The following is a 27794-nucleotide window of genomic DNA, read 5'->3' on the forward strand; positions in this document are numbered from 1 at the left end:
ACTTGGCCAATATGTGTGTAGTCATCTACTAATTTTTTATCAGAAGTGATTTTATCTTCCAGATCACCGAAGAAACTATTGAATAGCACTGTAACTAGAACCAATCTCTGTGGAGCATTACTGGAAACAGCCCACCATTCAATGATAATTATCCATTAACAATTATTTTTTGATATCTGTCAGCCTAAAGGAGGAACAACTACAGAAGTTACTCAGCAACTCATACCTGAGTGTCCATGGTAAACAAGTTTTAGTATACACATTTAAAAATCATCTAAATCTGTCCTTCAGAATAAACATAAAACCAGACATCTGGAATAGAATTTAAAGCTTCAACTCAACTCATCACCTAGTCAACTTTTTTGTTTGCTTATTTGTTTTAACAATGCAGATACAGATAACAGTCAATTGGTTAGAGTTGGCCTGTCTTGAAAGTAACATTCCATGTTTTGGGAAGTATTACATGTCTTTTCCAGATTGACCTAGATTAAAAATGTATTCACTAAATAGGTAAGCATTCACTAGAAGAGAGATCAAGCAGTTGTGTGATACCAAAGGTCAATCCATACTGAAGTAGTTATTGGGTTTTTTTGGTAAAATTACTGCTTATTTTGCAAACGTTGGCTTTAACTTCACCTAGTGTGGGGTGGCTACAAATGGTTCAGCACTAGCTGTGAAGGAAGGGTTTTTTTTTACCCTTTATCAGGTCACTTCATACACAGTATTAGTGCCAGGATACTGGTGTTTCCGGAACAAATCTTCCACTACTGTATTAAATGACCCCATCTTATTTAGAACAATATTTCGAATTTCTATCAAGTGCCATTGATTGAGCTTACGGGTGCTAACTATCAAGATTACTTGTCTTCGCTGATAGCTCTTGTTCAGGGATAATCCTCCACACTACCTTTTATGAGTAAAATGGTATGCTAGAGGAACGTTTAATCACTGTATCCCTTAGATCCACATGAAAATAAGTGGGGCCCAAATTCGCAGTCCATTTTGATCAATTTCACATTTTCAGACGTTTACATCTGAAATTTCAGTGTTGTAACCCTGGGAGTCCCGACCCAAAAGGGGCTCATGGGGGGTCACAAAACTAATGTAAGGAAGGTTGGGGGATTACCACCCTCACTTTTGTGCTGCCTTCAGAGCTGCAGAGCTTCCTGAATCTGGGGGAGATTTCCAGAGGTGAAGGTGGGTCTGATCTCCCCTGTGCTGCTGGGAGCCTTCAGAGCTGGTAGCAGCCACAGAGCTTCCTGCAGCCAGGGAGGTACCCAGAGGTGGGTCTGATTTCCCCCCAAGAGCAGCCGTGCAGGAGAAGAGGAAGTCCCATCCCTCCCCAGCCTGGCAGATAGCAGCTGGAGCCCAGTGAAACAAAGGAGACCCTGGCTGACACCCCCAGCCCTGCCCCTCCCCACCCCTCCAACAGCTAGATTTCACAGGGGAGGTCTCATTTCACTGTCTGTGACATGTTTTTCATGGCCATGAATTTGGTAAGAACCTAAAAATAAGATATGTATCCCATGAGGTTTAGCCTGGCTAGCAAAAGGCTTCAGAATGAATAAAAACTTGTCAAGGGCAGAATGACTATTGTTAGTACAGTAGAACCTCAGAGTCACAGACACCTCAGGAATGGAGGTTGTCCGTAACCCCGAAATGTCCACAACTCCGAACGAGACATTATGGACTTCAGCCACTGGGGAGAGGCGGTTGGGGCTGCAACCGCACGTGGGGGTCAGGGCTTCTGACCCTCAGGAGCACCAGGGCTCAGGGCTTTTGATCTGGGGTGGGGTGGGGGTGCGGGGCTCAGGGCTTCAGCTACGGGAGGGAGCACTTGGCTGAAACCAGTGTTCCCGTCATAGCTAAAGCCCCGAGCTCCCCACGGGGCTGAGAAGCTGGGAACAGCAGAGCCACAGGGCTGAAACCCCGAGCGCCAGCGCTCCCTCCAGATCTAAAGCCCTGCGCCCTGGTGCTCCCAAGAATCAGAAGCCCTGACACCCCCTCACCTCTTCACCCTAAGGCTGCAGTCCTAACCCTCCCTTCCCCCCAGCTGAAGCCCTGAGCCCCAGGGTTAAATCTCCAAGGCAGTAAAGTATTTGCATGCATGTGTGTGGGTGTGGGTGTGCGTGCATCTCCACTGCTACCCGATTACTTCTGGTTCAGAGGGTGTCCAGTTGACCGGTAAGTCCAGAACTCTGGTGGTCATATATTTGAGGTTTGCCTGTTTCTAAGGGCATATCTTCATTGAAGAGTTAACTCTAGTTATCTACACTTGAGCTAACTCCTCTTGAATTAGCTTAGTTCAAGTGAGAATGGTCACACTGCAAAGCACTGAAGCTGCACACTATTGGATTAGCAGCACAAAGTAGTTGTATCCCCACTTCACAACTAGCCTAAGCATCAATAGCACTTGAACTTCAACCAACACCTTCTGACAGGCCAGCTAGCTCAAGGTTAAAGCAGCACCTTAACCAGAGGTTTTGATGTGTGGACAGGAATCAGGTTAGAGGCAACATTTATGTTATACCTCAGGCTAGCACTGTAATGAAGACAAACCCTAAACTGAAAGGTTCCTTAAATGTTCCTATTCTTGAGGATATGACCATCCAAGATTCTCTCTGCTGATGTAGACATGCAGTTTTTTTCTAATTCCAGCCAACTCAAAGTTTACTTCCTTTCTAGTAAAAATCTTGAAAAACTATTTTATGATACTTGCTCAATATGGAGAAACATGGTCATTTTTTTTAGATCCACCCTTAAAAAGTGACCTAGAATGATAAAGCTGAGAATATTAGCAGAAAGCTAATGAAGAATATTTTATTACTGGACAGACTTCAGAACAATTACATTATGTACCCATGCAATATGGGCTTTTCTAGGTTGACCCGATTTCATGGTTTTCAGTGGATCTTCACACCAACTGCTAACCTTTTGATTTACAGAATATCCAGTGGATGACTTTCCCCTGAGTGAGTCAGTGTCTCAACTCTAAAGATAACCTTTTAATATCCTACATAAGTAATTCCAATGTGTCTGGTCTAATTGCATCTCTAAGCCTCTGCCAAACTTCCTTACGATCATTTAAATTAGGGTCTTTTTCAGACTTGGCCACAGACCAATAACTACAGTAAATATCTACAATCCAGAAAAAGTATTCTAATTTAATCCATTTATAGGATGCTTATATGGCATCCAAGTGCCAGACCATGAAGACAAAATAGTATACATATTATGAAGTAAATGATTTGAGTATAGTTAATTTTAAAATTCCAGAAGCTAGTTGATGATATTGACATTAAAAAAATACACTGAGAAAAAATTGTTCCCCATGCAGCCTCCCCTTTTATATCCGTTTGAACTCAACAAGTGGCTTTTATTAAGTTCTACTTTCTCTAAGTCAATGGGGGAGGAGGGCGGAAGCTTCATGGGTGAAGTGTGACCTGTCTCCCCACATCCCTATCCCCTTTGTTGTAGTTAAACATCCTTTCCCAAATAGGAGATTTAGATAGAATTCTTTCTCAAACTATAAAACAATGCTTAACTGACTGAAGGGTTACTCTTCATTAAAAGTCTCACCTCTGCCTCCATGTCCACATAACTACAAACTGTAATGAATGATGATCACTAACTGTTTGCAAGATGTTCATAATAATGAATTTCTGGTCATACAAAAACAAATAAAATAATTTTAAGATGTCATAAGTTTCTGAATGTGTTTCAAGGAGGACTTGCAGAAGTTGTCTAATTTGAATGTGCCTAACACGTGTCTAATTTACCTATATCTTAAAGTCTTGTTTGAGTGATGAAAGTTTTGTCTAAGCTTTTTTCTTGATGCTTCTAAGTACACCTCTACCCCGATATAACGCGACCCGATATAACACAAATTCGGATATAATGCGGTAAAGCAGCGCTCCGGGGGGGCGGGGCTGCGCGCTCCGACAGATCAAAGCAAGTTTGATATAACGCGGTTTCACCTATAACGCGGTAAGATTTTTTTGCTCCCAAGGACAGCGTTATATCAGGGTAGAAGTGTATGAAAAAATTCAGTCCTAGGTTTCTCACGCTCCATAAGCTAGCCCTCATGGATACAGTCTAAAATTTCACAGGCAGCAGTTTCCATATTGTTCTTTACGCTTTTTTCTTCTTGAAGTAAACAAAAAACAACCAAAAAAAAGGAATAAACATGAAAAAAAACTTGCCCCCTTCAGGCTGCAGAGAAAAGTTTGGATTATTTCACATTTATCTTAATGAGTTAAGTAGTACAGGCTTTTCAATAAAATATAAATGTGCAGGCCTGATCAATTGTGATCATTAAACATCCAATGGCACTGTATATAAGAGATGGGATAATAAATGCTACGCATCCTGGCCAATTTTCAACTTGGATAATAACCTTCGTCATAGCTTAATTCCCCCCTACAGTTGAAACTAGAAAGTTTCTTTCTTTTTAATATAAAATCATCATTCACTTTCTGTTCTAAATTGTAATGTTGCTGTGCACTGTTAAATTCTTTCCTCCCTCGTACGTGGATGCATGTAAGTGGTAGGTGTCCTGATTCTTGAACATATAGTTTGTATGTCACAACTGAATTCTTTTGAATGAAAAAGGATTATTTGGAAATGAAGAAATATTAAGTTTAAAATCAATTACATGCTGTATGCCCTGCTTACACTTGCCAACTGAAGTGTTTGATATATAATCCTAAAATTGATGGAATTTTAGTAATCCTATTTACGGGCCACCTTTAACCATTTTTCTCATACATCTATTGGAAGCACTAATATTCCACTAGAGCAGCAAATGTAGACATATAATAAATTAAATAGATCAAGTACCACAGAGCAGCCATTGTGGATTCTAGAGTGAGTGGTGATAACTCCTGCTATGGAAAAGATTGTGCAACTGTATGTATTAAAATCACTTGAGTTTATAAAAAGAAAATTGCAAACAAGTTTTCCATTCTCTCTCTTGCTCTGCTCAAAGGTGATTTTGTTAATTAAAAAAAAAAAGTTTAAGCAAAATGTATTCAGTGGATATTCATTTTGGCAAGGAAAGAAAAAAAACACTCCAAACAAAATTCTAACCACAGGCTGACTTTGTTGTTTTTTTCCCCCCTCTTTACAACAAAAATAAGTCCTCAGTGAGAATTAGTGCAATTTATTTCCTTGCATGAGAGAGAAAGATTTTAAATAAGTTATATTTAAAGTGAAAACTAAGCACACATCAGTGGACATCTGTTAACATTTAGCAGACTAATTAGAATTGCCCTTCTGTGACTTCACACCAGTTATTGTTTCAACATAGCTTTGTAGACCCACTCAGAGACTCCTACTCTACCTGAGCAGAGTTCTGCAGGGTTGGGGAATATTGTTAGGACAATCTGCGTGAGAGAAATTGAAAATGTCTGAAACAGAGTGCAAAATGTTTTGACCACGCTACCTTAAAATCAGGAACAGGATAAAATTACAAACGCATAATAAAAAAATCAAAACCAGTAAACCCTGTAATTCGGCGAGTGTCCCCAAAAATTGTATTGCATTCTATTATAGCTTCAAAACAAAGCTTTCATTTAAAATATACGTTCTAACTTTTTCTGTTGTGAAGATACAGCCATCACACTAAGACTATGGGCTCACAAGGAACCACCACAATTTGCAGAAAAGCATCTCCCGGTCGTACAACAGCAGCACTGCTCCCCTTCTCTGTCTAAGAAAAGTATGTATGCAAACTCAAACTCCAGTAGGGACAATTTAAATGTTAACATTATTGAGCATGGACATTTTTTCTTTTAAAGAACTTTTCTTTCAAGAACTTTAGCATAAAGAGTTATATTTAATACAAAATAGTATTACACAGTTAATCTTATACCTCAAGAAAAGCAGTCGTAAGGGTTCATAGAATCATAGACTGTAACTTGAGACCATTACTCCTTGTTCTGTCATCTGGTACCAATGAGAACAGTCTAAATCCATCCTCTTTGGTTCCAAGAGCTAAATTAATTAAGCCACATTGCATATACAGTAGAACCTCAGAGTTATGGACACCTTGGGAATGGAGGTTGTATGCAACTCTGAAACATTCGCAAGTCTGAACAAAGCACAGTTCGGGCTCCAGATCCAGCGGCTGACAAGCCAGGCCTGGCTTCTGCTCCCTACTCAGCCATGGCATGGGTTTGCAAGCTTGCCCGCTCCCGGCAGAGGCAGAGAGGGGTGTGTGGGGGAGGGGGCAGTAAAAACAGTGCATCTCCCTCCCAGCAGCGGGAGGGGGTAAAAGCAGTGCAGACCCCAGCACCGCTCCTGCTGTGCTGGCTGGCTCCAGCTGCCTTGGGCTGGCAGCCCCAGTGTCTTGCTGTAAATGGCTGCCCTGCAGGTGGGGCAGCCCAAATGTGCCTACCTTTAAGATGCAATACAGGTACAGTATTTTCTTTTTTTTGGGGGGGGGGGTCTCTCCTGCTGCCTGATTGCTTACTTCCAGTTTCACTTGGTGTCCAGTTGACCTATAACTCTGGTGTTCATATCTTTGATGTTCTATTGTATGTAGTATTTTCTATTCCTGTTCTTGTGACTACATGTAAAGCTTAACATATCAATAAAAGTAACAGAGTCATGTGATGTCAGTCAGTTGTTTATTAAACATGAGAGCTAGAAGTATGTTTTTATAAAGAAAAGCTTGAAAATGTGAATCAAGTGTAACTCATGCAATGATGGCCTTCCTGCATCTGCAGACAGCCTCCAATACAGGTAGGAGTCCACCATATATACAGACCAGGCCTTGCTGTTCAATGGGGAAGCTTACATCCCCACCAGGCTCTGCTAGACTCGATTCCACTTGATAGTGTCTCAAATGTCCTTTCAGGCTTCCATCATCCATTCTGTCCTATTGGCTTCACAGGTTAGTTAAGGATAAAAAAGTCTGGTAATCTCCCAAATGCTGCTCATCTGTGGCACCAAAATGAAACTGTAGTCACAGTAGGGTTGAACAGATATTTAAAATATTATCATCTCTCTCCTTTTCTATATGCTGTAATCAGCAGAGAAATGGTTATGGGCAGAAAATAATTGGCATTTAAATTATTCTAACTGAAAATTTGAGCCAATATCCCTTTCAGGTGAAAACTGTAGTTTACACTTCTTAAAATTACTGTCAGGCTCTTTGCAGACTCAGGCACCACTGAATCGGTTTGCATTCAGTTTACATTTTAACAGTAAAAAGAAGAACAGGAGTACTTGTGGCACCTTAGAGACTAACAAATTTATTAGAGCATAAGCTTTTGTGGACTACGCTTATGCTCTAATAAATTTGTTAGTCACTAAGGTGCCACAAGTACTCCTGTTCTTCTTTTTGTGGATACAGACTAACACGGCTGCTACTCTGAAACCTGTCATTTTAACAGTGTTCTTCTTTACATCCATAAGAGAAAGATTTACTAAAATAAATTAAAATCAAGATGCTTGAGAATCTGATGGCAGCCTAAAAAAAAAACAACCACCCCACACCACAATACCAGCCTAATTAGAGCCCCAGTAGTTTAAAAAGGAGAGAGATGATAACCATCTACAAATATTTAAGGGATAGAAACACTAAGGAAGAAGAGGAATTAGCATGAGAGAGGGTATAACCAGGAGCCTCGGATTAAAGTTAAGAAAGGAAAATTTTAGACTGAATGACAGTAGAGAGATCTACTACTCTGTAGAATAATTTCCCAAAGGAAGCATTGGGAGCCCAAACACTTGGCATACTTTAACCTAGACAGGGCAAAATTCTAATAGAAGTACAAGATACGAGAGAATGCAACACTCATATGGAGAATGAATAAACAACCTGCCAGATCTTTTCTATTTCTAGTGTGAGATGGCATATGATCTGCACCCAAAAACAATGAATAGCTAGAGGCAAGGGTGGACAAAGAGTGGTACCACCCCATGAAGTTCCTGCCAGGTCCATCCCCCTATTGTAGTCGTGGAATGGCATCAGGAAATTGGCTAAGAGACCAACAGACTTGCACTGGGAGTGGAGGTGCAGTAGTGTAACTTTTGAACAAAGACAAGGTGTTGGTTACCAATGAATGGATTGTCACTGGAGGGGAGGGATGCCACTACAAAACCATTAGCTAGGTTTTGCTGAGGGTCACTGGATGACTTGGAGCCAGTCACTGGCTGAAAAACCACTATTCTAGATTAAAGTTCTTATCATTTTCTACTCTGCCAAGGCCTTTCAAGCCTTATGGCCCACCGTCACACAAATCAAGGCCCTGTTTCAAGGTGTGGCACAGCAAGCAACATACATTGGAGAACTGCCATACCGATATTGAAACTGAGAAACACAGCCATTTCAAACTATGGTACTCAGGAGCTAGTGTCACTCCACACTACAATCAGTATAGATACTCTTCATACCAAAGAGCATAGTTTACAAGAGTGCATTAAGAGACTTGTGTGATTCAAAACCATACACAGTCTTAGCTCTCAATTGTAAGGGCAGAGAAGCCGTGAAGACGGCTGTCTGCCTTTGTCTGGGTGCTCTAACTGCTATGCTGCTCCTACTTCACATGATGTAGTTGCACAGTATATAGGGAACTCTTTGACAGTTTATATGCCCAGTAATCTCTGTTCTATAGATCAGCAGTTCTAAAATTGTGGATCAGGACCCCAAAGTGGGTCAGAACCTCATTTTAATGGGGTCACCAGGGCTGGCTTAGACGTGCTGGGTCCCAGGCCTGAAGCCCGAGCCCCATCACTCGAGGCCGAAGCTTGAGTGTTTCAGCCCTACGTGTTGGGACTCGGAATACAGGCGCCATGCCTGGGGCTGAAGCCCTTGGGCTTCAGCTTTGCCCTCCCACCCCAGACGGGTCAATGGGGCTCGGGCATCGGTCCTCCCTTCTGGGGTCATGCAGTAATTTTTATTGTCAGAAGGGGGTCACGGTGCAATGAAGTTTGAAAACCCCTGCTATGGATCATAAATGCATTGGGGGAGAGGGGGTAGTGTCAACTGCAGGCAGAACTTAGGTGACAAAAAAGGCTCATTAGGCCACAGGAAAAAAGTGCTCCTTCAGCAGCTGGCCCAAATTGTAATGTTCCAAAAGAATCCAAGCATAAACACAGTCTAATTCTCATTCATCCAAGAACAATTTTCTTGTCCCATGAGAAAAGACAATTCAAAATGGGGAGAGGGTCCAATAAAGACAGGATTCTAAATACCAACAGGCTGACCTAAGAGCGTGCATACACTGGTGATCGGATGTCAAGAAATACAGGCAGTAAAAGCACTAACAAGAGTAGCTCTGCTGCCACAAGTGCAGACTCAAGCACTTTTAGACTCTAGGAGGGAGCCTGACCTTAAGCTTGTTACTTATACAGCAGTTGGGATCCGGTGAACATGTCTTTATGTAGCTTCACCTGTTTGTGCAACAGATGTTATGGATATGCTAATGGATACTCTGAATTTGCTTCAGGTTACCACTACACCTAAACGTACACCATAGCATCAACCTGCCAGCACTGCCAGAAACATAACATATACGCTTTGTGCTGAAGCCAGTGCTAAATTTGTAAGCAAAGAGGCGCTGGGGCTCAAGCAATTTTATTTACATTCATAACTGATGCAGAAAGCCCAGAGGTGCTGGGCTATGAATTGCCAAACCCAGAGGTGCCAGGACTCGGCCTTGACAAGTCCTGCACAAATTAATCTCTGGCTGTAGCACAAGGAGCGAGAGGTCATTTAAAACATCGGCTTTCCTGGGGGGAAAAAAAACCTAATAAACAGAGCAGAGCAATAAGAGAAGCATTAAAACAAAGCAAAACTGCACAAGAGAGCTAGACAGCCATAATACAGAAATATAGCTATTTCTCTAATTGAAAGTTGCTGTCTTAATAGCCCACATTTAAAGAAATACAGATTTGAAAACAGCCAATACTCCAAAAAAATAAGGCAAGAGACTCAACAGCAAACAATAATAATTTTGAGAGGAGCTCATAATAGAGGGAGAGACCAAGGAAAATGTAATTGAGCTGTCAAAGTAAAAGTAAAGAGAGTCTCGAAAACAAGTACTGGAGTTGTAGTAGACAACATTCAGTGCAGAGCTCTTGCAGGGAGTTCCTATATAGGCTCTGGCTAGAAAATAACTGACAAGGTCCTAGAGGGAGCTGAGGCAATGGAAGATGGAATGGAACATGGGAGCTGTTCCTGCTCCTACCAGTATTTCACACGCTGATAATTTTAAGACCTTGTCTTGCACTACAAAGCTGAGGCCCAAGAATGAAAATCCTGTATGCATAATATTGTTAAAGAATGATATTTAAAAGGAAAAAAATTATATTGACAAGGAAAGTGACCGAATAATTTAAATGTTGTTTAGTTAAAATGAAATGAGAAAAGGAAGTTAAAAAGGCGGATTCACTCTACTACGTTCATCTCATTCAGCCTGCATTGCTGGGTTCTGGAAAGCATGGCAATAGAAACTGGCTTCTCAGGCTCTCAAAAATAATTAGCGCCACAACATGTCACGCTTTTTAAGTGAATTGTTCTGCAAGTAGTGCAAAAAGACATATCAGTCTGTGATGCTACATCTGTATGTTATAATCTCCAGATAGAATAGGATAAGTTAAGAAGCTTACTCTATAATATGAGAATACACTGCTGAATAGAAGATATAATGATTATATTACTGCATAAAGTTTCTCTAAATAAAAAGCTCACTGTTGCAATGATTCACATTTTATTTCTTATATTCACATGGCCATGATTTATAAACTTGTAAACTTTCAAAATCAAATCAGTCACCTTCAACTTAGATTTTTTTTTTTTTTTGGTATTTCAATTTGTCACACAACAAAGATTTCAGTGTGTGGATGTAAGTGTGTTCAAGAAGTATCTATGAGCTTAGTGCCAGTGAAATTTAAACGCTCAGTCCAGATGAACACACACACAAAACAAAGATAAGTGCTCCAGAATTCCTTCATTATAACAAATGTAATGTGTTTCTCTTGGATAGTACAGCAGCAGTATGTTAGAGGTTGTCATGGGCTAACAATTACGGAAGTGGCTCAAAAATAAAATGATCACAAGTTCAGGAGCAATTTTTATAAATGAAGGTTTTTTTAAAAGTGTTTTTATTTATTTATATAGGTGTCCAAAAAAGAGGGAGTCCTTTATAGATATGATTCTTAGAAATACTGAACATCAGTTTTCACAATCTGGATTGTGTCTTTTAAAAATATTTCTAGGGCCTTTAACATGTCTAATTATATTTTAGTAAAATCTCCCTTTTTATAGTTCACTATTTTTATTACATGTGCTTTATATTTGCCTTGCTGTTTTACATATTTTATATATGTAATATGTATCAAAATGCATTAATAAAATTAAAACCAATGGAGGTACTAATATTGGAAAAGGCTAGCTTTCATGAATTTTAGTGATGTTTAATTTTAAAATAGTTCATATCATTTTACCAGTGAAGTGGAAAAATCTGAAAATGACAAAAAAATATTTTTGTTAGTCAAAACCAGAGACAACTAGGAAGATCTTCAGAGGAATGTGATCTCTCTCTCTGGAAAACTTGTCTAACAGAACAGTTCTATGTTGCCCATAACTTGAGCATGGATAGCTTAAATGTGGTTCAGTAAAGAATAAAAGCAGTTGTTCTTCAGAGATTGAGGATAATAAAGTTTTTGCCAAAAAAATATCTATGACAAGTAAATCCTTAAGAGAATCACTGGAAGATAAGACTGCCTACCATTGGGAAGTCAAAACTGGCATTTCAGTAGTTAAAAACACCCATCATCAATCCACCAGTTTTAAATTACAATTTAACTAGGCAGTTGCTTTGTTAATAGGTGCATCTTTTGAAGGTCTACATGCACTTTTTATGCTGGAGGAGCATCTGATCACACCTGGAGTGAAGTCTCTAAACAAGGCAACAAGAAATCCAGGCACAAATTGAAAAGGACAGTTTGGATTTCTTATGCTGGAGTTGGTAATTGTATTTGGTGGTGGTATATTCCCCCAATATATTATACTGCATGTGCACATCATACATATACACATTATTAATGGGAAATAAAAGATGCATATAAAATCTCATTAGAAAATAACCAACTTTATCTGACAAAGTCTTTCTTTTCAGTACCTCCTATATACCAACACATGACACTGAGGCTGAAAAGTGTGATCTCTGTTGAATACAAAATTGGTAAGCAATCATCCACACCAGATACACTTGGCAAGTTAGTGAACACATGATCACCTGAAAGTGATATTCACGCAATGAGGCATACATACACCTGTTACTAGTTCAAAGTTAGTAAAACCTCGAGACTGAACACAGAGCCAATTTTGCATAAACTAAAACTGACATTTTTAAAAGGATGGCCTACAGCAAGATCAGAGTTACAACCAAACAAACTATGCTCATTTATGGTAAAAATGAGTGAGATGACTTCTTCTTGATAAAATAAAGACTGACAGTTCTAGCAGTAACAAGAAAAGAAACAACCACCAAGACCCACAGCATTTTGCTACTGAAACCTTAATCAAAAGGTAAGCAATTTTGTTTTGGCCTGGGATTGTAATACATGTATAATTGCTTCCAAAAAGCACAAACAAAAGAGCTGAAAAAAGATCAAGTCCCAGAGAGACTATGGCAAAATCAAGGAGAATTTATTTGAATTCAAAGAAAACTAATTTACTATTGATTGCGACTATAGATTTGTACTTTCAAAGCTAATCTATATCAAATCTGTAAATCTTTAAATCAAGACTTGGTATCTTTCTAAGGGCTTATCTACATATGGAGGAGGGAGTAGTGTATGCCTGTGGATTAGGTTTGTGTTCACAAACTGTTGCAGAATAAATATTCCAAAATAATTGTATCCACATGGCCGCGTTTTATCTGCATTGCTCTGAATCAGTGCATACACATGACAGTGACTTTTTTCAAAGTAAGCACTCAGCATTCCGGGCAGGTATCCATAGTGCTTTGTGCCCCGGCTGTGACACAGCACCCCATATTTATCGTAGTTGTATCATATGATTACGACATAGTTATGATGCATCTTGTACAAGATGTGCCATGTAAGGTGTCTATGAAAAATTGTGATTTTTGAATATGATTATCCTATTTATGTGCATGTATCATTTTTATATCTGAAGTTATGAATATTGACTATGTATCTGTATTTCAAATGTGGTTACACCTGGGTAACACCCACCAGGCAAGATGCTTCCAGTCTAGACAGCTGGTTGTGAAGGGCCTGTTCAAGGTAATGGGCCATTAAAGGAAATAGTGGGCCTTAGGAGAAGCTTATCCCCCACCTGGTGAGCCTTCCTGAGAACGCTCCACACAGCCTATGAGTAATGGCTGCTATGACTCAGCACAGCGTGCAAAGGCATGTGACCAGACCACATGACCTTGAACTGCATTTTGGTACTGTATTTTTCCACAAACCGGGCTGGAAACTTAGCTTGGAACAAAGGGTTCCTGCCATATGGAAAAACTATACAAGGTGGGGCGTGATATCATCTCTTAGCCTCACTCCCCACACAAGAGAACTCTTGAGGAACAAAGACGGCTAGTCCCAGGCTACAAGGATTTCTAACCTATATATGGAAACTTGGTGGACTGCTTGTATCATCAATCAGGGTGAGAAATTGCTAATCCAAATCCTTTCTGTTTAGTATATTAGGCTTAGTTTGCAGTTTTTGTTTGTTACATAATCTGCTTTGATTTGTTTGCTATCACTTATAATCTATCTTTCTGTAGTAAATAAACTTGTTTTATGATTTATCTTAACCAGTGTGTCTTTAAGTGAAGCGTCTGGGAAAAATCTCAGCTTGGTGCATATCTTTCCCACATCAAGAGGAAAGCAATCTATATTAATGAGCTTGTACTGTACAGATCCCTGTGCAGTGCAAGATGGTATAATTCTGGGTGTATATCCAACAAGGCTGAGGAGCTGGGAAATTAGCTGTTGTCTTCTGTTTGTCCTTGAGTGGTTTAGATAAAGCACTCAGGTATCTCAGTTGGGTGTTTGATGCCACCTGCTGTCATTTTGGGTGATAACAGGGCCTGGAGAGGCTAGCTGAATCACCAGCAGAGCAGTGAGAGAAGGAGCAACCCAGTTGACTGGTTAGGAGGCACAGCAGTTCCCACGGCTCCCAGACTGCACCCCAGGGGGGTGACAATCCATCACATACTGCATACACATGGCACTGACTTTTTTCAAAGCAAGCACTCAGCATTCTGGGCAGGTATCCCATAGTGCTTTGTCCCCCTGCCGGGCTCTACGAATTCTGGATTTTTTCTCATGGCTCATTGTGGGATACCTACAGGAAGCCACTAGAATTCTGGGACTTAAGATCAAACTAAAATTCCCATGATTCCTCTGTCTTGTGCTGTCAGCCAGTATGGGGGGACCTCACTCAGTTACATGCCACTGCCCAGGCACCAATTAATACACACTATGTGATGCACACACATTTGTAATCATGCACCCAGGCAAATTTGGAAGCTAGCTGCCATGTTGTTGAGCCAGATTTGGTAGAGGAAGAAGTGGAGGAAATTGGACAGCTACCCCTGGATACAATTTTTCTGCAGCAGCTTCACTTGATTCAATGCCATTTCTGGGCTTGGGGAACCAGCACTGACCATTGGGAAAGAACAGTGAGCTGGTCCTTGGATGGGCAGCAAAGGAGGCAAAATTTCAGACTGACACATGTCATGTACATAGAGGTCTATCCAGAGCTCACCCTGAAACTGCACTAGCATCACACCAACATGAAACCTTCCCTCAGTGTGGAAAATGTGTGGCCATAGCCATCTGGAAGCTCACCATCTCCAACTGATACTGATTAATAACTATGCAATCTGGTGTTGGTAAGATCAGTTGTCAGGGCTGTTGCCATGGAGGTGTGTGCTGCTATAAAGAAGTTGTTGATGGAATGAGTTAGAAAGCTTGACAATGCACAGGAGATTATTGATGGATTTGCACTGGTTGGGGTTCCTGATTTATAATGGGGCCACTGATGGGAACCTTGTGCCCACTCTCCCCCTCCACCCACCCACCCACCCACCAGGCCTCAGGGTTTACAAAAAGAAAGGGGTATTTCTCCATGCTTCTCCAAGGCATGGTTGATCACCAGTATTAATGTGAGGTAGCCTGAAAAGGTTTATGATGCTAGCATCTTTTAAAACTCACACCTGTTTTATTTAACAAAAATTGGCATTTTTGCTCTCAGGACTTCTATGTACCATAACGGTGTTGTGAGTCCCACTATCATTCTGGGATAGCCCGCTTATCTTTAACTTCCCTGCCTTATAAAGCCTTTTACTGGACACTTAGGATGGCAGAAAGGACCTTTATAATTATATTCTGAGGAGCTACAAAATGACAGTGAAGTATGTATTCGTAAGGCTGAAAGGAAGATGACCTTGTCACATAGTGAGGCTGGAGACTCGTGTCACAACTGCTTGCTGTGTTTTGCATAACATCTGTTAGAGGAAGAGAGAGCACCTCACTGACAGGTGGGAAGCAGAGATGCAAAGAGTTTCAGGCAGCTATGAACAACCAGTGAGGCTTCCTTTGCCAATTACAGCAAATCATCAGGGCCACAGGTCAGGGATGCCCTGTGCTCCTTTTCTGAGGCTAGGAGTTGTGGTGCTGCAATGTAATTTTATTATGTACTGTGGCATGGTTTCATAACTCTGTATACGGTTTTACTCAAACAGAAGATTATATGGTTTTTAAAATGTGTTATGCAACTGCTTGGGGTGTTTATCATTTATGGGATATCTGGTGATTTATGAGACTTTAGTGAAATTTGTGAAAATAATTTTTACTGCTCAAATAGCGCAAATAATAAACACCATTTATAGAACAAAACTGCAAACATTTATTGATTCCAACCACAACATAAAACAAAGCAAATGTTATACAACATTACAGTGAAGATGTGTAACAAATGCCTAGAAGTTCTGAGTTTGTACAAATGTTTGTGCTGTACTGGTCACACACATGTAGGTACGAGATTTCTGCCTGTTGCCTTTTGGTATAGGACGGTGTGGGAAGAAACCATCATTTGTGGGTGTTGGAGTTAAGGAGGGCTCCCAGCATTCACTGTTTTCAACATCCTGGGAGATGGTAGAGGAGGGAAGAAAGTGCCTGTTTGAACTTTAGAAATGGTACTGCTGCTCCCAGTACACATTGTTCTCCATGGGCTGCAGGACATGGTAAGGGCTTTGGTTGCAGAGCTGAGCCAAAACATCCTCCATAAAGACTAATTTTTTACATCAGGTCCAGAAGCTGTTTTTGCCCATCCCTATCTTTCTCAGTGGTTTCTCTGGTCAATTCTGTGTCGTCTTCTCTCTCAGCAATGACACCTTCTCAGTCCTTCTGTCTCTCTGCAAGGAGAACATCCCTCCACTCTTCTGTTTTCTTAGCCCTCTTCTGGGATGCTGACAAGAGTTCCCAAACATTTCAGTTTTGGTCTTTTTTTTTCTTGCCCCGGAGATTTGCTAGGCATTTTGCAATTGGTGACAGTCCTGTCCTTGGGTGCCATGCACAATCAGGCGCTGGAGCTGGGGAAGCTGAGAAACCAAACAAGTATTTATCGTAGTATTTCAAGTCTCCAGGCTTCAATGATAAACTGTTGCTTTTGCCTCAGTTTTGGAATACTATTTTCACAGTCTCTTCCTAGTCTGGGGAGAACTTACATATAGTAAGACATTTGTCATCTTAATTGCCTTTTGTATAGTAACCCTACTCCTATGTTGTTGTGGAGATTGGCTGGGTGTGCAGCACGGTTTGGGGATTAGGGCTGGTGTTTTATGTTCGGCTAGCAGGCTGAGTGGACAAACAGTAGCATATGAGATTTGCATAGGTTGGGTGGTTGACTGGGAATGTGCAGGGGGAAGGCTAGTAATTGCACATGCACCTGTGCAATCAGTCCTTCTATTGGAGGATGTTATCCTCCTATGAATCACCAAGAAATAGACAAAGATTGTTAAAAAGGCAATGGGCAGACCAGAAAGATAGGCAGATATGTTACTCACCAGAATGGTCCCCTGCCCTGCCTCAGAAGTGCTGCATGACTGGAAGGGGAACCCTACCTATACAAGAAGCCCCAAGAAGGCTGCTTTACCTTGAAACATCATGCCAAAATAGAGCATTGTCTTTGCCTTAACTTCTGTTGTACATCACCTGCCAACCCGCACAAAGTGTACAGCAAAATGAATAGCATTCTGCTGTAACTGTTTTGAACTTAAGGAGTTAATGCTGAGAGTTATTTCAGCTACCCAAGTGTCTTATGAACTCTATTCATTTTTAGTATTACACTTCGGGAAATATATCTCATAAAATGCTACGCTAGCTGAAATTTCTGGGTACTGCTCAAATTGTGAAGCGAAGCGTTTAGGGGGAGAGGGGGTGCTTTTGCATTTTTCTTCCTGTAACTGACATTTCAATAAACATGCCTACATTACAAGGGCTTTTTAAAAAAATATAGAATGTCTGCAGAGCAATAGCTTGACCGGGGTAGAGAGTCCAGTGGTCAACCAGCTGGGAAAAGGAACATGAGGAGCACAGGAAAGGAGTGTTGGGGGTGGATGCCAGTAAAGCAAATAGCTGTGGGAACTGAAAATATCAAGGCATAATCCCCTTCAGATCTTAAATTCCCAGGCACAGATACCAATTTTTAGAACACAGCATGGTGGGGAGGGAGGGCTGGAAGCTGGCAAGGTTTGCAAAGGCTCTTAACTCCTGGTGGTGCCCACTGGACAACCAGAACAAAAGATTTTTGAAGTTACCCACACAATTTTATTGTAATATAGGACAGAATACTTACTGGGAGAGGTCTCCTTCCCAGCACTATCATGCTGAGTGTCCACCTGGGTTTTGGGAATTGTTTGCTTCTATGGGTTTGCCTTAGGTTTTCATGTGGGGAAAAGATCCTGGCTTCCATGGGAAATCTGGTCAGGGTAGGAGACTGTGTTCTCTTTGATGCCTTCAGTGCTGTCCATGACATACCAGGGTGTGGTGGCCTTCTTGGAAAAAATCTGATCCTCAAAGTAGGGGTGAGTACTTGGAGCACTGCCAGAGGTCCTGTTTCTGTTCTTTGTGTGGGGGGGTTCTCCATTATTCTGCAGCTGCCTATTCCCAGTGTTGCAGCAGTGAGAAGTCCAAAGAGTGACCCCTCTTAGTTATTTGCTTTGATATACACTAGTATATCTTCACATTACGGTATCTCTTAAGGCAGGACTGAACTGTCTCCTCTCCCCAGATCAGAAGAAAATCCCTGACCCTCTCTATGGCTCCATGCTCATGTAATGCTCCAGAAGTGCGTCGTCAAAAGTGGGGTGGTTCCTGGCTAGTGGTGAAATCCAGCCAACCCAGAGAAGTAGAGGGGACACAGGGAAACACATTATGGCCTGGTGTAAAGCAATGTAGTATGGGATGGCAGTGGGAGGACTGAAAAATTAATCTGATATATAGATGCATCCACACAAATTGAATTTAATCTATTTTCAAAATTTGCACTAATTGGCCAGTTAATTTGGAAGAAACTTGTGTCAAGTGTACGCAGGGCATTTTAATTTAAAAAAGAATGAAACACCCGACCCAACTGTGTGTGTATGAGCCCTAAATTTTAATAAAAGTTATGAGCTTGATGCAGATATTATTGGGTTAGGTTCTATGGCCTACGTTATGCATGAGGTCAGAATAAATTACCACAGTGTTCCCTTCTGGCCTTAAAATCTATGCAATTACCATTTGCAAGACACGGAACATCACAGAGTCTGATTACTGTCAATAGATCCGGCAGGAATCCATTAGGGCCTACCAGTTTGTGTACACACCTCAGAGTAACAGGCTAGACAAATGAGCTACTCACACAGGAAAACAAATCTGACAAAGATTTATTCCTTGCCCCTTTTGGATCACAAATACAGAGCAATAGAAGGAATGAGTTTACCGGTACGCATGTTAATGAGCAAACAAAGATTTTACTTCACATAACATCTCAGTATCCCAGCAAAGCATATACCAACACTACATATACCCTTGGAAAAAGGCAAAAAACAAACAAGTTTACCGTAACAGACATATAAAGCTGTTGTGCAAACTGACAACTGGATAACCAGTCCAAATGAGAATGAAAGTTAAAAAACTGGAAGCCAACAGAATCATTATCCCCATAGACGCATCAGGATTACATATTGTGGAAATGAACAGTGGAAGGTGCTAGAGAAATGTTCATGTTACTAGGAATAAGAGACATCCCAAATCTCTACTGATACAGGAGAAAGGTGAAAGCCTGTTTCTCCATGGAACAGATAGGGCAACAAAAATCTGCATCACTGCAGGCAGACTCATTACAGGCACTAATATCACCAAAGTCCCCAAATGCAAAATAAATTCAGTAAATAAATTTCAGTATTTTTATTCTGAAATTAAATGACCTATGTAATAAAAACATATTTGTTAGTTATATTAAAATGTTGACAAATTCAAAACAAAAAGCTAGGCTCCAGAGCAATAAAGAAAGAGGACAAAACTGCAAAATATTACTACTGGACAGGGGCAGCTAATTTTTTTTCCCAGCATCTTTCCACAGGTCAACTTTCCAAAATTTATTGCATGAAAGCTGTATCATGAGATCAGACCTCTGGAGATGCAGATGACCAAGTGTGTCACACCTTTGCAAGAGTTACTAAGAACTCGCTAAATGGAGGGCAGAGTTGTTTGAAAATCCAATTACATTTCAAATATTTCTTAAAAAACAGATGAAGAATTTGCCCATCACCAAACAAAATTTCCTTATAACAGCTCAAGCAGTATATAAATATGTAGCAAACCTCAATTCCAGAGATTCCAAGTGAGATTAAACTTCATCCATACTGTACATCCCTATGTGTTGCATAGTATTAATTTAATTTCCAGTAACCTTAGAAATGCATACATCAGCCACTGCGTTTCATTTCATTACTCAACATTCCATTTCAAAATTGGGTGAGGCACCTGTCAGTATGGTTAGCTGAATATTTTACTTCAGCTCTCATCAGTGTACAGTTTAATAATAGATTCTTTGAAAACGAAGGGCCAAATATTCAGAAGAATGTTGAAGCTTACTGAACAGAAACATATATAGCTTTTAAAAACAAAACTAAAGCAGTTCATCAGGATAATAAAAGTACCCTGACAATCCTTCTCTGTCTGAAATTTTAATTGTTTCAACAGTATTTAAGCACTGGGGCAGGGACTGTCTTTTCATTCTGTGTTTGTACAGCACCTAGCACAATGGAGTCCTGGTCCATGATTAGGATGCCTAGGCGCCATGGCAAATAAAATAAACAAAAACAAAAATAAGAAGAGTTGGCCCTACGTATGGGTATGTATTTCTTCATAAACCATTACTATATACCTCCCATGGTTTCTTTTGCTGATGGCCTGTTCTAACTCTGACATATAATTCATATGACAGAGAGTCATAGAAACTAGTTATAAATAAGAAGTGAGAAATGATCACTTTTACTGTGACAGAAGGGAGTCTATTTCCTCATAGAGGTACTTGATCACACTTTCATAATCATTCTTCATTGTGAACGCTATTTTGCTTACCTTGCGTGGCTGAAAATCGTACTTCACACAATGCTGAAAACCTTTTCCTTTTGATTTCAACGATGTAACTATTAAGCAGTTGCCAACGAAATGAGCAGAGTACCCAACTCCTTTGCTAGTGCGAAAACTGAAAAAAAAGAATAAATAAGGACAAAATAGTATAAAACTCTCTGGGACAAAGGGAATTTTGGGCACAACCCCCATTAAATCTTTACAAGCAATATAACTTTTGAAGCACAAAGCAAAATATTTTCCTTTCTTTTAGATAATTATTAGCTGATGTATCAGGGAAAATAGATTAAATACATCTACACACATTAATCTAGGTATTTAGGCAATATTAAATCTCAGTGTCTCAAAAACAGCAGTTATTCTCATAAAACTGCTGGGAGGTAGAATATATCATCTTCACTTTACAAAGAGAGAAATGTCGCACGAAGACATTAAGGGCCAGATTTTTTTCAAGAATTTAGGTACCTAAAAATGCAGATAGATGCCTACAAGTAATTTCAAAAGAACCTAGGCAGCTAACTCCCATTTTGGGAGTCAGGCACCTTAGTGCTTTGAAAATCCCATTAGGTGCCTACATTCCTCTAAAAATATGTCCATAAGTAACCATTAGGAACTGAACCCAAATATCCTGAGTCACTGTTCAATGCCACAATCACAAGATCATTTTTCCTTTATGTTACATATTATGTATCATATCATATATGTAGGTCAACAATTAGGTGCCTAAAATTAGGTTCCTAATCCATATTCAGATACCTAAACAGAAGTGACCTGATTTTCAAAAGTGATGAGCATCTACTAACCCCTCAATGCGCTATGTCCTGTGACATTATCTCCTCCCAATTCTGATTTCTCTGACTCCCTGTATCATCCTGTCCCCTACACATCTCATCTAATTTCTTTTCCCCTTTGCTTTCTAACATGACTGAATTATCCTATCCTAAAAAAAGCCTCTTTTACCCCCATCTGCCACTCCATCTACCATCCCTTTTCCTCCTCCCCTTTAAATCCAGGTGCTTTGACAATGGTGTTTTTTCCTTTGCCTTGACTTCTCCTCCCCCCGGTACAGTCCTCTTAAGACTTACCATAAGAATACAAAAGACAGTGCTTTTTAGTCATTTCTATCTTCATCTTACATTCATCCCTGTGCTTTCAATTGCCATTTGCTCCTTCTTTGGGCTTTCTCGTTTTTAATATTCAGCTTACTGTTCTACTTTCCACAACTTCGTCAGGAGCTCTTCCGTCTTCTGCCCTTGCACACTTTTCATCAGTGTCCCAATGGATTTTGTCCTTGGTCCTCTCTTCTCCTTCTACAACTTATTCCTTGGGAATCTCAACTGCTCAATCCCACATATGCAATTCTGTCAACTACCAACTAAAGATTTAACTCAGTGAAAACCTCTATTTCCTCTCATCCAAACTCTCTTCTGTCTCTCTTATTATCAACAGCTCAATTATCCTGTCACTCATCAAGGCTCACAAGCTACGTGCCATATTCCAAGACAAAAAACTATGATAAAATGCAGTTAAGGTTGAGACTACATATCAGTAACTTAAAAGGGAAAATACATTACGGGGATTAATTATCCCAAATGCAAGCATTAAAACCCAAAGAAAAGAAATCCAAACATATTAAGGTATGGAAATACACAGTTCAGGCAACCAAACAAACTTCACTCTTCCTGATAGCAATGCCATGACAGCAATACAATTATGAAAACACATTAGTTTTTGTGGTCCCAGATTGCATTAAACTGATTTTTTAAAGACATTTTTCATATATTTTAACCACATCATGGTGTTCACTACAGGACAGAGTCAAAGTGGTTTGTTGCCTTTTACTGTGCACAAATATGTCCAGTCTTCCTCATAGGGCTGACTCATTACAACTAATACAATTGTTGCATACAAGATAGTTCCTGATCTGACCCTAACTGTATTATAACAATTAGATAGTTATTAATAAATTAGCTTAATTACAACCTACTTTAATCAAATATAGCCTAAGCACAAAATTTCAATTAACTTTAACTCTGTGGAAAATTTGAAGAGACTATGTTAGTCTGTTAAGAAAATCTGGGATGACAAAAAGACACGCAGATTCTAAATTTCTTAAAGGATGCAGTTTTTAATTAGTTTTTAACAAACTAACAAACAGCTTTGCTTTTCAAGTCTTAGAAAATTCATTCTGTACTCAAAGAGTAAGTGTTGTAAGTTTAGGGAGGATATGCTACATTTTCCATGCATAATAAAGATAATGAATCCCTGCTTTAAGCGCAAAAGATCACTCACCCTTTACTACAGAGTCACAACCAGCCCCTACACAATTACAATTAATTCTCTCTCCCATATATATTCATAGATTATTTAGGCCAGAAGAGACCATTGTGATCATCTGATTTTAGTCTGATCCCCAGCATAACAAAGGGTATATGATTTCCCTGTAATAATTTCTGCTTCATGTCCAGTAGCTGTGCTTGCAGTAAAGCAGCTCTTTTAGAAAAACATCCTGTCTTGATTTAAAAATGTCCAGTGACAGTGAATTTACCACAACCTGTAGTAAGTTGTTCCAATGATTAATTCTCCCCACTGTTAAAATGTGGACCTTATTTCTAGTCTGAATTTGTCTAGCTTCAAATTTTTTACTGGTAGACTGGTTGGCTGCTTTAAGCCTAACGCATTTTTTATAAAGGACAGGACTGTGTGTTGTTCTGAGTTTCCTCCACTGAGCTGGCAAGTTCAGATTCTGATAGGATGATCTCTTCCACACAGAATATGCTTGAGTATGCTCAGTTTTGGCATTCAAATTTTTGTGAGATTGCACTCCCCACTAGTTCATACATATGGGGTCTTTGCCTAGGCAGCAGGAAGAAAGGAATCTTAGCTCCATTAAGGGCCCTCCCCTTGGGTTGGGAGAGGGGGAAGCATCACCTGAGCTGGCGAACTGCCCAGAGGGGCTCAGATAAGCCATTGGCCCCTGGACACTTTGCTGGGGAAGGTATATATGCCCTGTCCTCTCCTGTAGTATACTGTGGTACTGTCTCTTGAAAATTAATCATGCATAATCACTGGAGGGCCTCCCCACATAAGGGGGTCTCTCACATGATGCAAGCACACAGAGGTCTGCAATGCATGCTCAAAGTCTATAGGAGCCATCTTGGTAACTATCTATTAAAGAGGGTTGTGGTTTAAAAAGACAGTTACCTTTTCCGTAACCGGTGTTCTTTGAGATGTGTTGCTCATGTCCACTCCATGTTAGGTGTGTGCACTCACCACATATACTGGTGCTGTAAGTTTTTCCCTTAGCAGTATCCGTAAAGGACCAGCTCTGGTGCCCTCTGGAGTGGCACCCACATGGCACGATATAAGGGGCGCCGCCAGCTCCCCCACCCTCAGTTCCTTCTTGCCAGAAACTCCAACAGTGGGGAAGGAAGGCGGGTTGTGGAACGGACATCTCAAAGAACACAGATTACAGAAAAGGTAACTGTTTTCTTGTTTGAGTGCTTGCTCATATCCATTCCATATTAGGTGACTCCAAAGCAATACCCCTGGAGATGGGTAGGAGTTCACCGATGTGTAGATTGCAACACAGCTCTGCGGAACCCAGTGTCGCCCCTGGCCTGCTAAGTGATGGCATAACGAACAGTAAACGTGTGGACAGAGGATCACGTCGCAGCTCTACAGATGTCTGGGATAGGGATGTGTGCCAGGAAGGCTGTCGAAGACGCCTGCACTCTCGTCGAGTGGGCTCTAACGATCGGCGGTGGCGGAATCTCTGCCAGGTCATAGTAGGTCCTTATGCATGAGGTAATCCAATTCGAAATCCTCTGCGAGGACACCGGGTGACCCTTCATCCTATCCGCTGCAGAGACGAAAAGTTGAGTCGATTTATGGAAAGTCTTGGTACACTCTAAGTAAAAAGCCCTCTGGACATCCAGGGCATGAAGACGCCTCTCTTTAATGGTCTTGTGTGCTTTGGGACAAAACCCCAGGAGGAAGATGTCCTGGTTCATATGGAAGGTGGAGACCACGTTTGCCAGGAAGGCCGGGTGGGGCTGCAACTGAACCTTATCTTTCTTTGTAGAAGACCGTGTATGGCAGTTCTGAGATCAAGCCTTTAATTTCTGAGACCGGTCTCACCGATGTCACCGCCACCAGGATTGAGACCTTCCATGACAAATGGGAAAGGGAGCAGGAATCTAGTTGTTCAAAGGGTGGGCCAGTGAACCTAGGAAGGGCCAAGTTAAGATCCCACTGCAGGACAGGAGCCCGCACCTGTGGGAAGAGTCTCTCCAGCCCTCTCAAGAATCTGACCATCATGTCATGGGAGAACACTGTCTGTCCTTGGATCGGTGGGTGAAAAGCGGAGATCGCCGCAAGATGCACTCTAATGGAAGAGTGTGCCAGGCCCTGGTTCCTCAAATGGAGCAGGTAGCCCAGGACAGCCTGTATGGAGGAATGGGGGAGAGACGCCCTGTTCGGATGCCCAGCAGGAAAACCTCGTCCACTTGGCCAGGTAAGTCAGTCTAGTTGAGGACTTCCTATTTTCCAGGAGGCCCTATTGGACTCCTTCCGAACAGGTCCACACCTCCGGGTTCAGCCACGCAGCATCTATGCCGAGAGGTGGAGGAACCCGAGGTTGGGGTGTAAGAGACGACCGTGGTCCTGCGACAGCAGGTCTGGTCGGCTAGGCAAGGGACCGGGGAGGTGCCGCTGACAGGCTCGTGAGCATGTCGAACCAATGATGGCGAGGCCACGCTGGGGCAATCATGGTAACCTGTGCCTCATCTCTCTTGATCTTTGCCAGGGCACTGCTGATGAGTGGAATCGGAGGGAATGCGACAGGAGGAAGGCATTGGAGAGGGAGTCCTTGCTCAGACCCTGTCGAGAACAAAACCAGTGGCATTTCCTGTTCTGTCTGGTAGCGAACAGGTCTACTTGGGGAGTTGCCCACCTTTGGAAGATCATGCAGGCTACCTCTGGATGGAGCGACCACTCGTGAGAGGAGAAGTCCCTGCTGAGCTGGTCTGCCAGCATATTCCTGACGCTGGGAAGGTGACAAGCTTCCAGGTGGATTTCGTGGCTGATGCAGAAATCCCACAGGTGGAGTGCCTCCTGACAGAGAGCCGACGAGCACGCTCCCTCTTAGCTTTAGATGTAGAACATCGAGGCTGTGTTGTCCATCAGGACTTGTACCACCTTGCCTGACAGGTGGGGCAAGAAGACTCTGCACGCCAGCTGGACTGCTCAGAGTTCTTTGACATTTATGTGTAACCATGCCTCCTCTGGGGAGGTTGCCGAGATGTGCCCCCCCCAGCCAAGGTCCAAGGCATCTGACACCAACTCGATGGAATGAGGAGGGCTGTTGAACGGAACTCCTTCCAGGACTGTCCTGTGGTCAGTCCACCATCTCAGCGAAGTATCACCTGGGGAATGGTAACGATCTTCTCCAGGGGATCTCGGGACTGGCAATAGACTGACGCCAGCCATTGTTGCAGGGCCGCATCCAGAGCCTGGCATGGCAGAACATGTAAGTGTACACTGCCAAGTGGCCCAACAGGCGCAGACAGACCCTGGCTGTAGTCAGAGGGAACGCGGAGACTTCCACGATGAGGTTCGCCAACATGTGGAACCTTTCCAGTGGCAGGAACACTCTGGCACAGGCAGAGTCAAGAATCGCTCCAATGATCTCTATCCTCTGTACTGGCACTAACGTCGACTTTTTGTTGTTCACCAGTAGGCCCAGGGGGCGGCATGTGGCTGGAAGCACCACAACGTTCGTTTGGACTTGAGACCTGGAGCCACCCTTGATGAGCCAGTCATCGAGGTATGGGTAGATCTGGATACCCCGAAACCTGAGGTAAGCCGCTACCACCAGTATGCACTTGGTAAACACCCTCGGTGCTGTCACCAGGCCAAACAGAAGGACCATAAACTGGTAGTGGTGGGACCCCACCGTAAACTGGAGGAAGCGTCTGTGTCCTTGAAAGATCGCTATGTGGAAGTATGCATCCTTCAAGTCGAGGGTGGCATACCAGTCTCCCGGATCCAGGGAGGGGGAAATAGAAGCCAGAGAACCATGCGGAACTTTAGCCTCTGTAGGTACTTGTTGAGATCTCACAGGTCCAGGATAGTCCGCAGACCACCCTTGGCCTTTGGGATTAAAAAGTACCAGGAATAGAACCCCTTGTTCCTGTATTTGAGAGGAACTTCTTCCACCACACCCAGCTGTAATAACCCCTTTACCTCCTGCGCGAGGAGACTCTCGTGAGGGGGTCCCTGAAGAGGGACGGGGAAAGCAGGTGGGCAGGGGAGGTAGAAAAGAACTGGAGGGTATAACCTCATTCCACTGTGGTAAGGACCCAGTGGTCCGAAGTTATAGCAGTCCACACCGGGTGGGAAGGGGAAAGGTGGTCGGAGAACTCTGGAAAAGATGGATCCAAGGAATAGTCTGGTAGGTCGCCTTTGGGCACACCCTCAAAATGACCGTAACCCTTGGCTCATTTATGGGGCTGGTCCTGCCGAGGCTGGCTCCCCGGGCCCTCAGACTGCTGCAGTTTGAACAGCTTAAATGCTGATACTGGGATGTAGAGACCAGGGTTTTCAGGGTGGTGCAGGAGTCCTTAAGGCCATGCAACTTGCTGTCTGTTTGCTCCAAAATAGGGCCCCACCATCGAAGGGCAGGTCCTGCAATGACTGCTGGGCCTCGGTGGACAACCGAGAGAGGAGCAACCAAGAGACTTGCCGCATGGAGATAGCAGAAGCCATTGTGCGGGCGGCAGCATCTGATGCCGCCCGGAGGGCCTCAGGGAGCAACCCTTCGAATGCAGCCATGGCTTGCCACATATTAAAGTCAGATCGGCCAAGCAGGACTTGGTGGTTGGCCACTCTCAGCTAAAGGCTGGAAAACTAATAAACCTTATGTCCAAAGAGATCCAGCCTCCTCAAGTCTTTATTTTTGGGGATGGTCCCAGGTTGTCCTTGCCTCTCCTTGTGGTTAACCACCTCAACCACAAGAGAATTAGGGGCTGGTTGGGAGTATAAGTACTCATGCCCTTTGGTTGGCACAAAGTACTTGCATTCAGCCCTTTTAGAGATAGGGGCCAGGGAAGATGGGGGTCTGCCACAGGGCACCAGTGATTTTGGAAACCCCTTTGTGAAGAGGG

At 42.1% G+C, this 27794-nt stretch overlaps 1 protein-coding gene and 1 long non-coding RNA gene across 13 annotated transcripts in view; one reads left to right on the forward strand and one right to left on the reverse strand.

Annotated features, from left to right (window-relative positions):
- NBEA (neurobeachin) overlaps window positions 1-27794 on the reverse strand; it is an 823962-nt gene that overhangs the window by 641306 nt on the left and 154862 nt on the right. For all 12 annotated transcript variants that reach the window (XM_065581345.1, XM_065581343.1, XM_065581347.1 and 9 more), the window contains exon 6: window positions 20617-20743. In XM_065581345.1, the coding sequence (XP_065437417.1) occupies window positions 20617-20743 (127 nt within the window). The remainder of the gene's footprint in view (window positions 1-20616; window positions 20744-27794) is intronic.
- On the forward strand, window positions 12401-27430 carry LOC135980891 (uncharacterized). Its single transcript, XR_010597812.1, has 3 exons — window positions 12401-12541; window positions 26366-26488; window positions 27292-27430. It is a non-coding gene; the product is annotated as an uncharacterized LOC135980891 (long non-coding RNA).

This window comes from Chrysemys picta, chromosome 1 (genome assembly GCF_011386835.1).
Source record: "Chrysemys picta bellii isolate R12L10 chromosome 1, ASM1138683v2, whole genome shotgun sequence".
NCBI lineage: Eukaryota > Metazoa > Chordata > Testudines > Emydidae > Chrysemys > Chrysemys picta.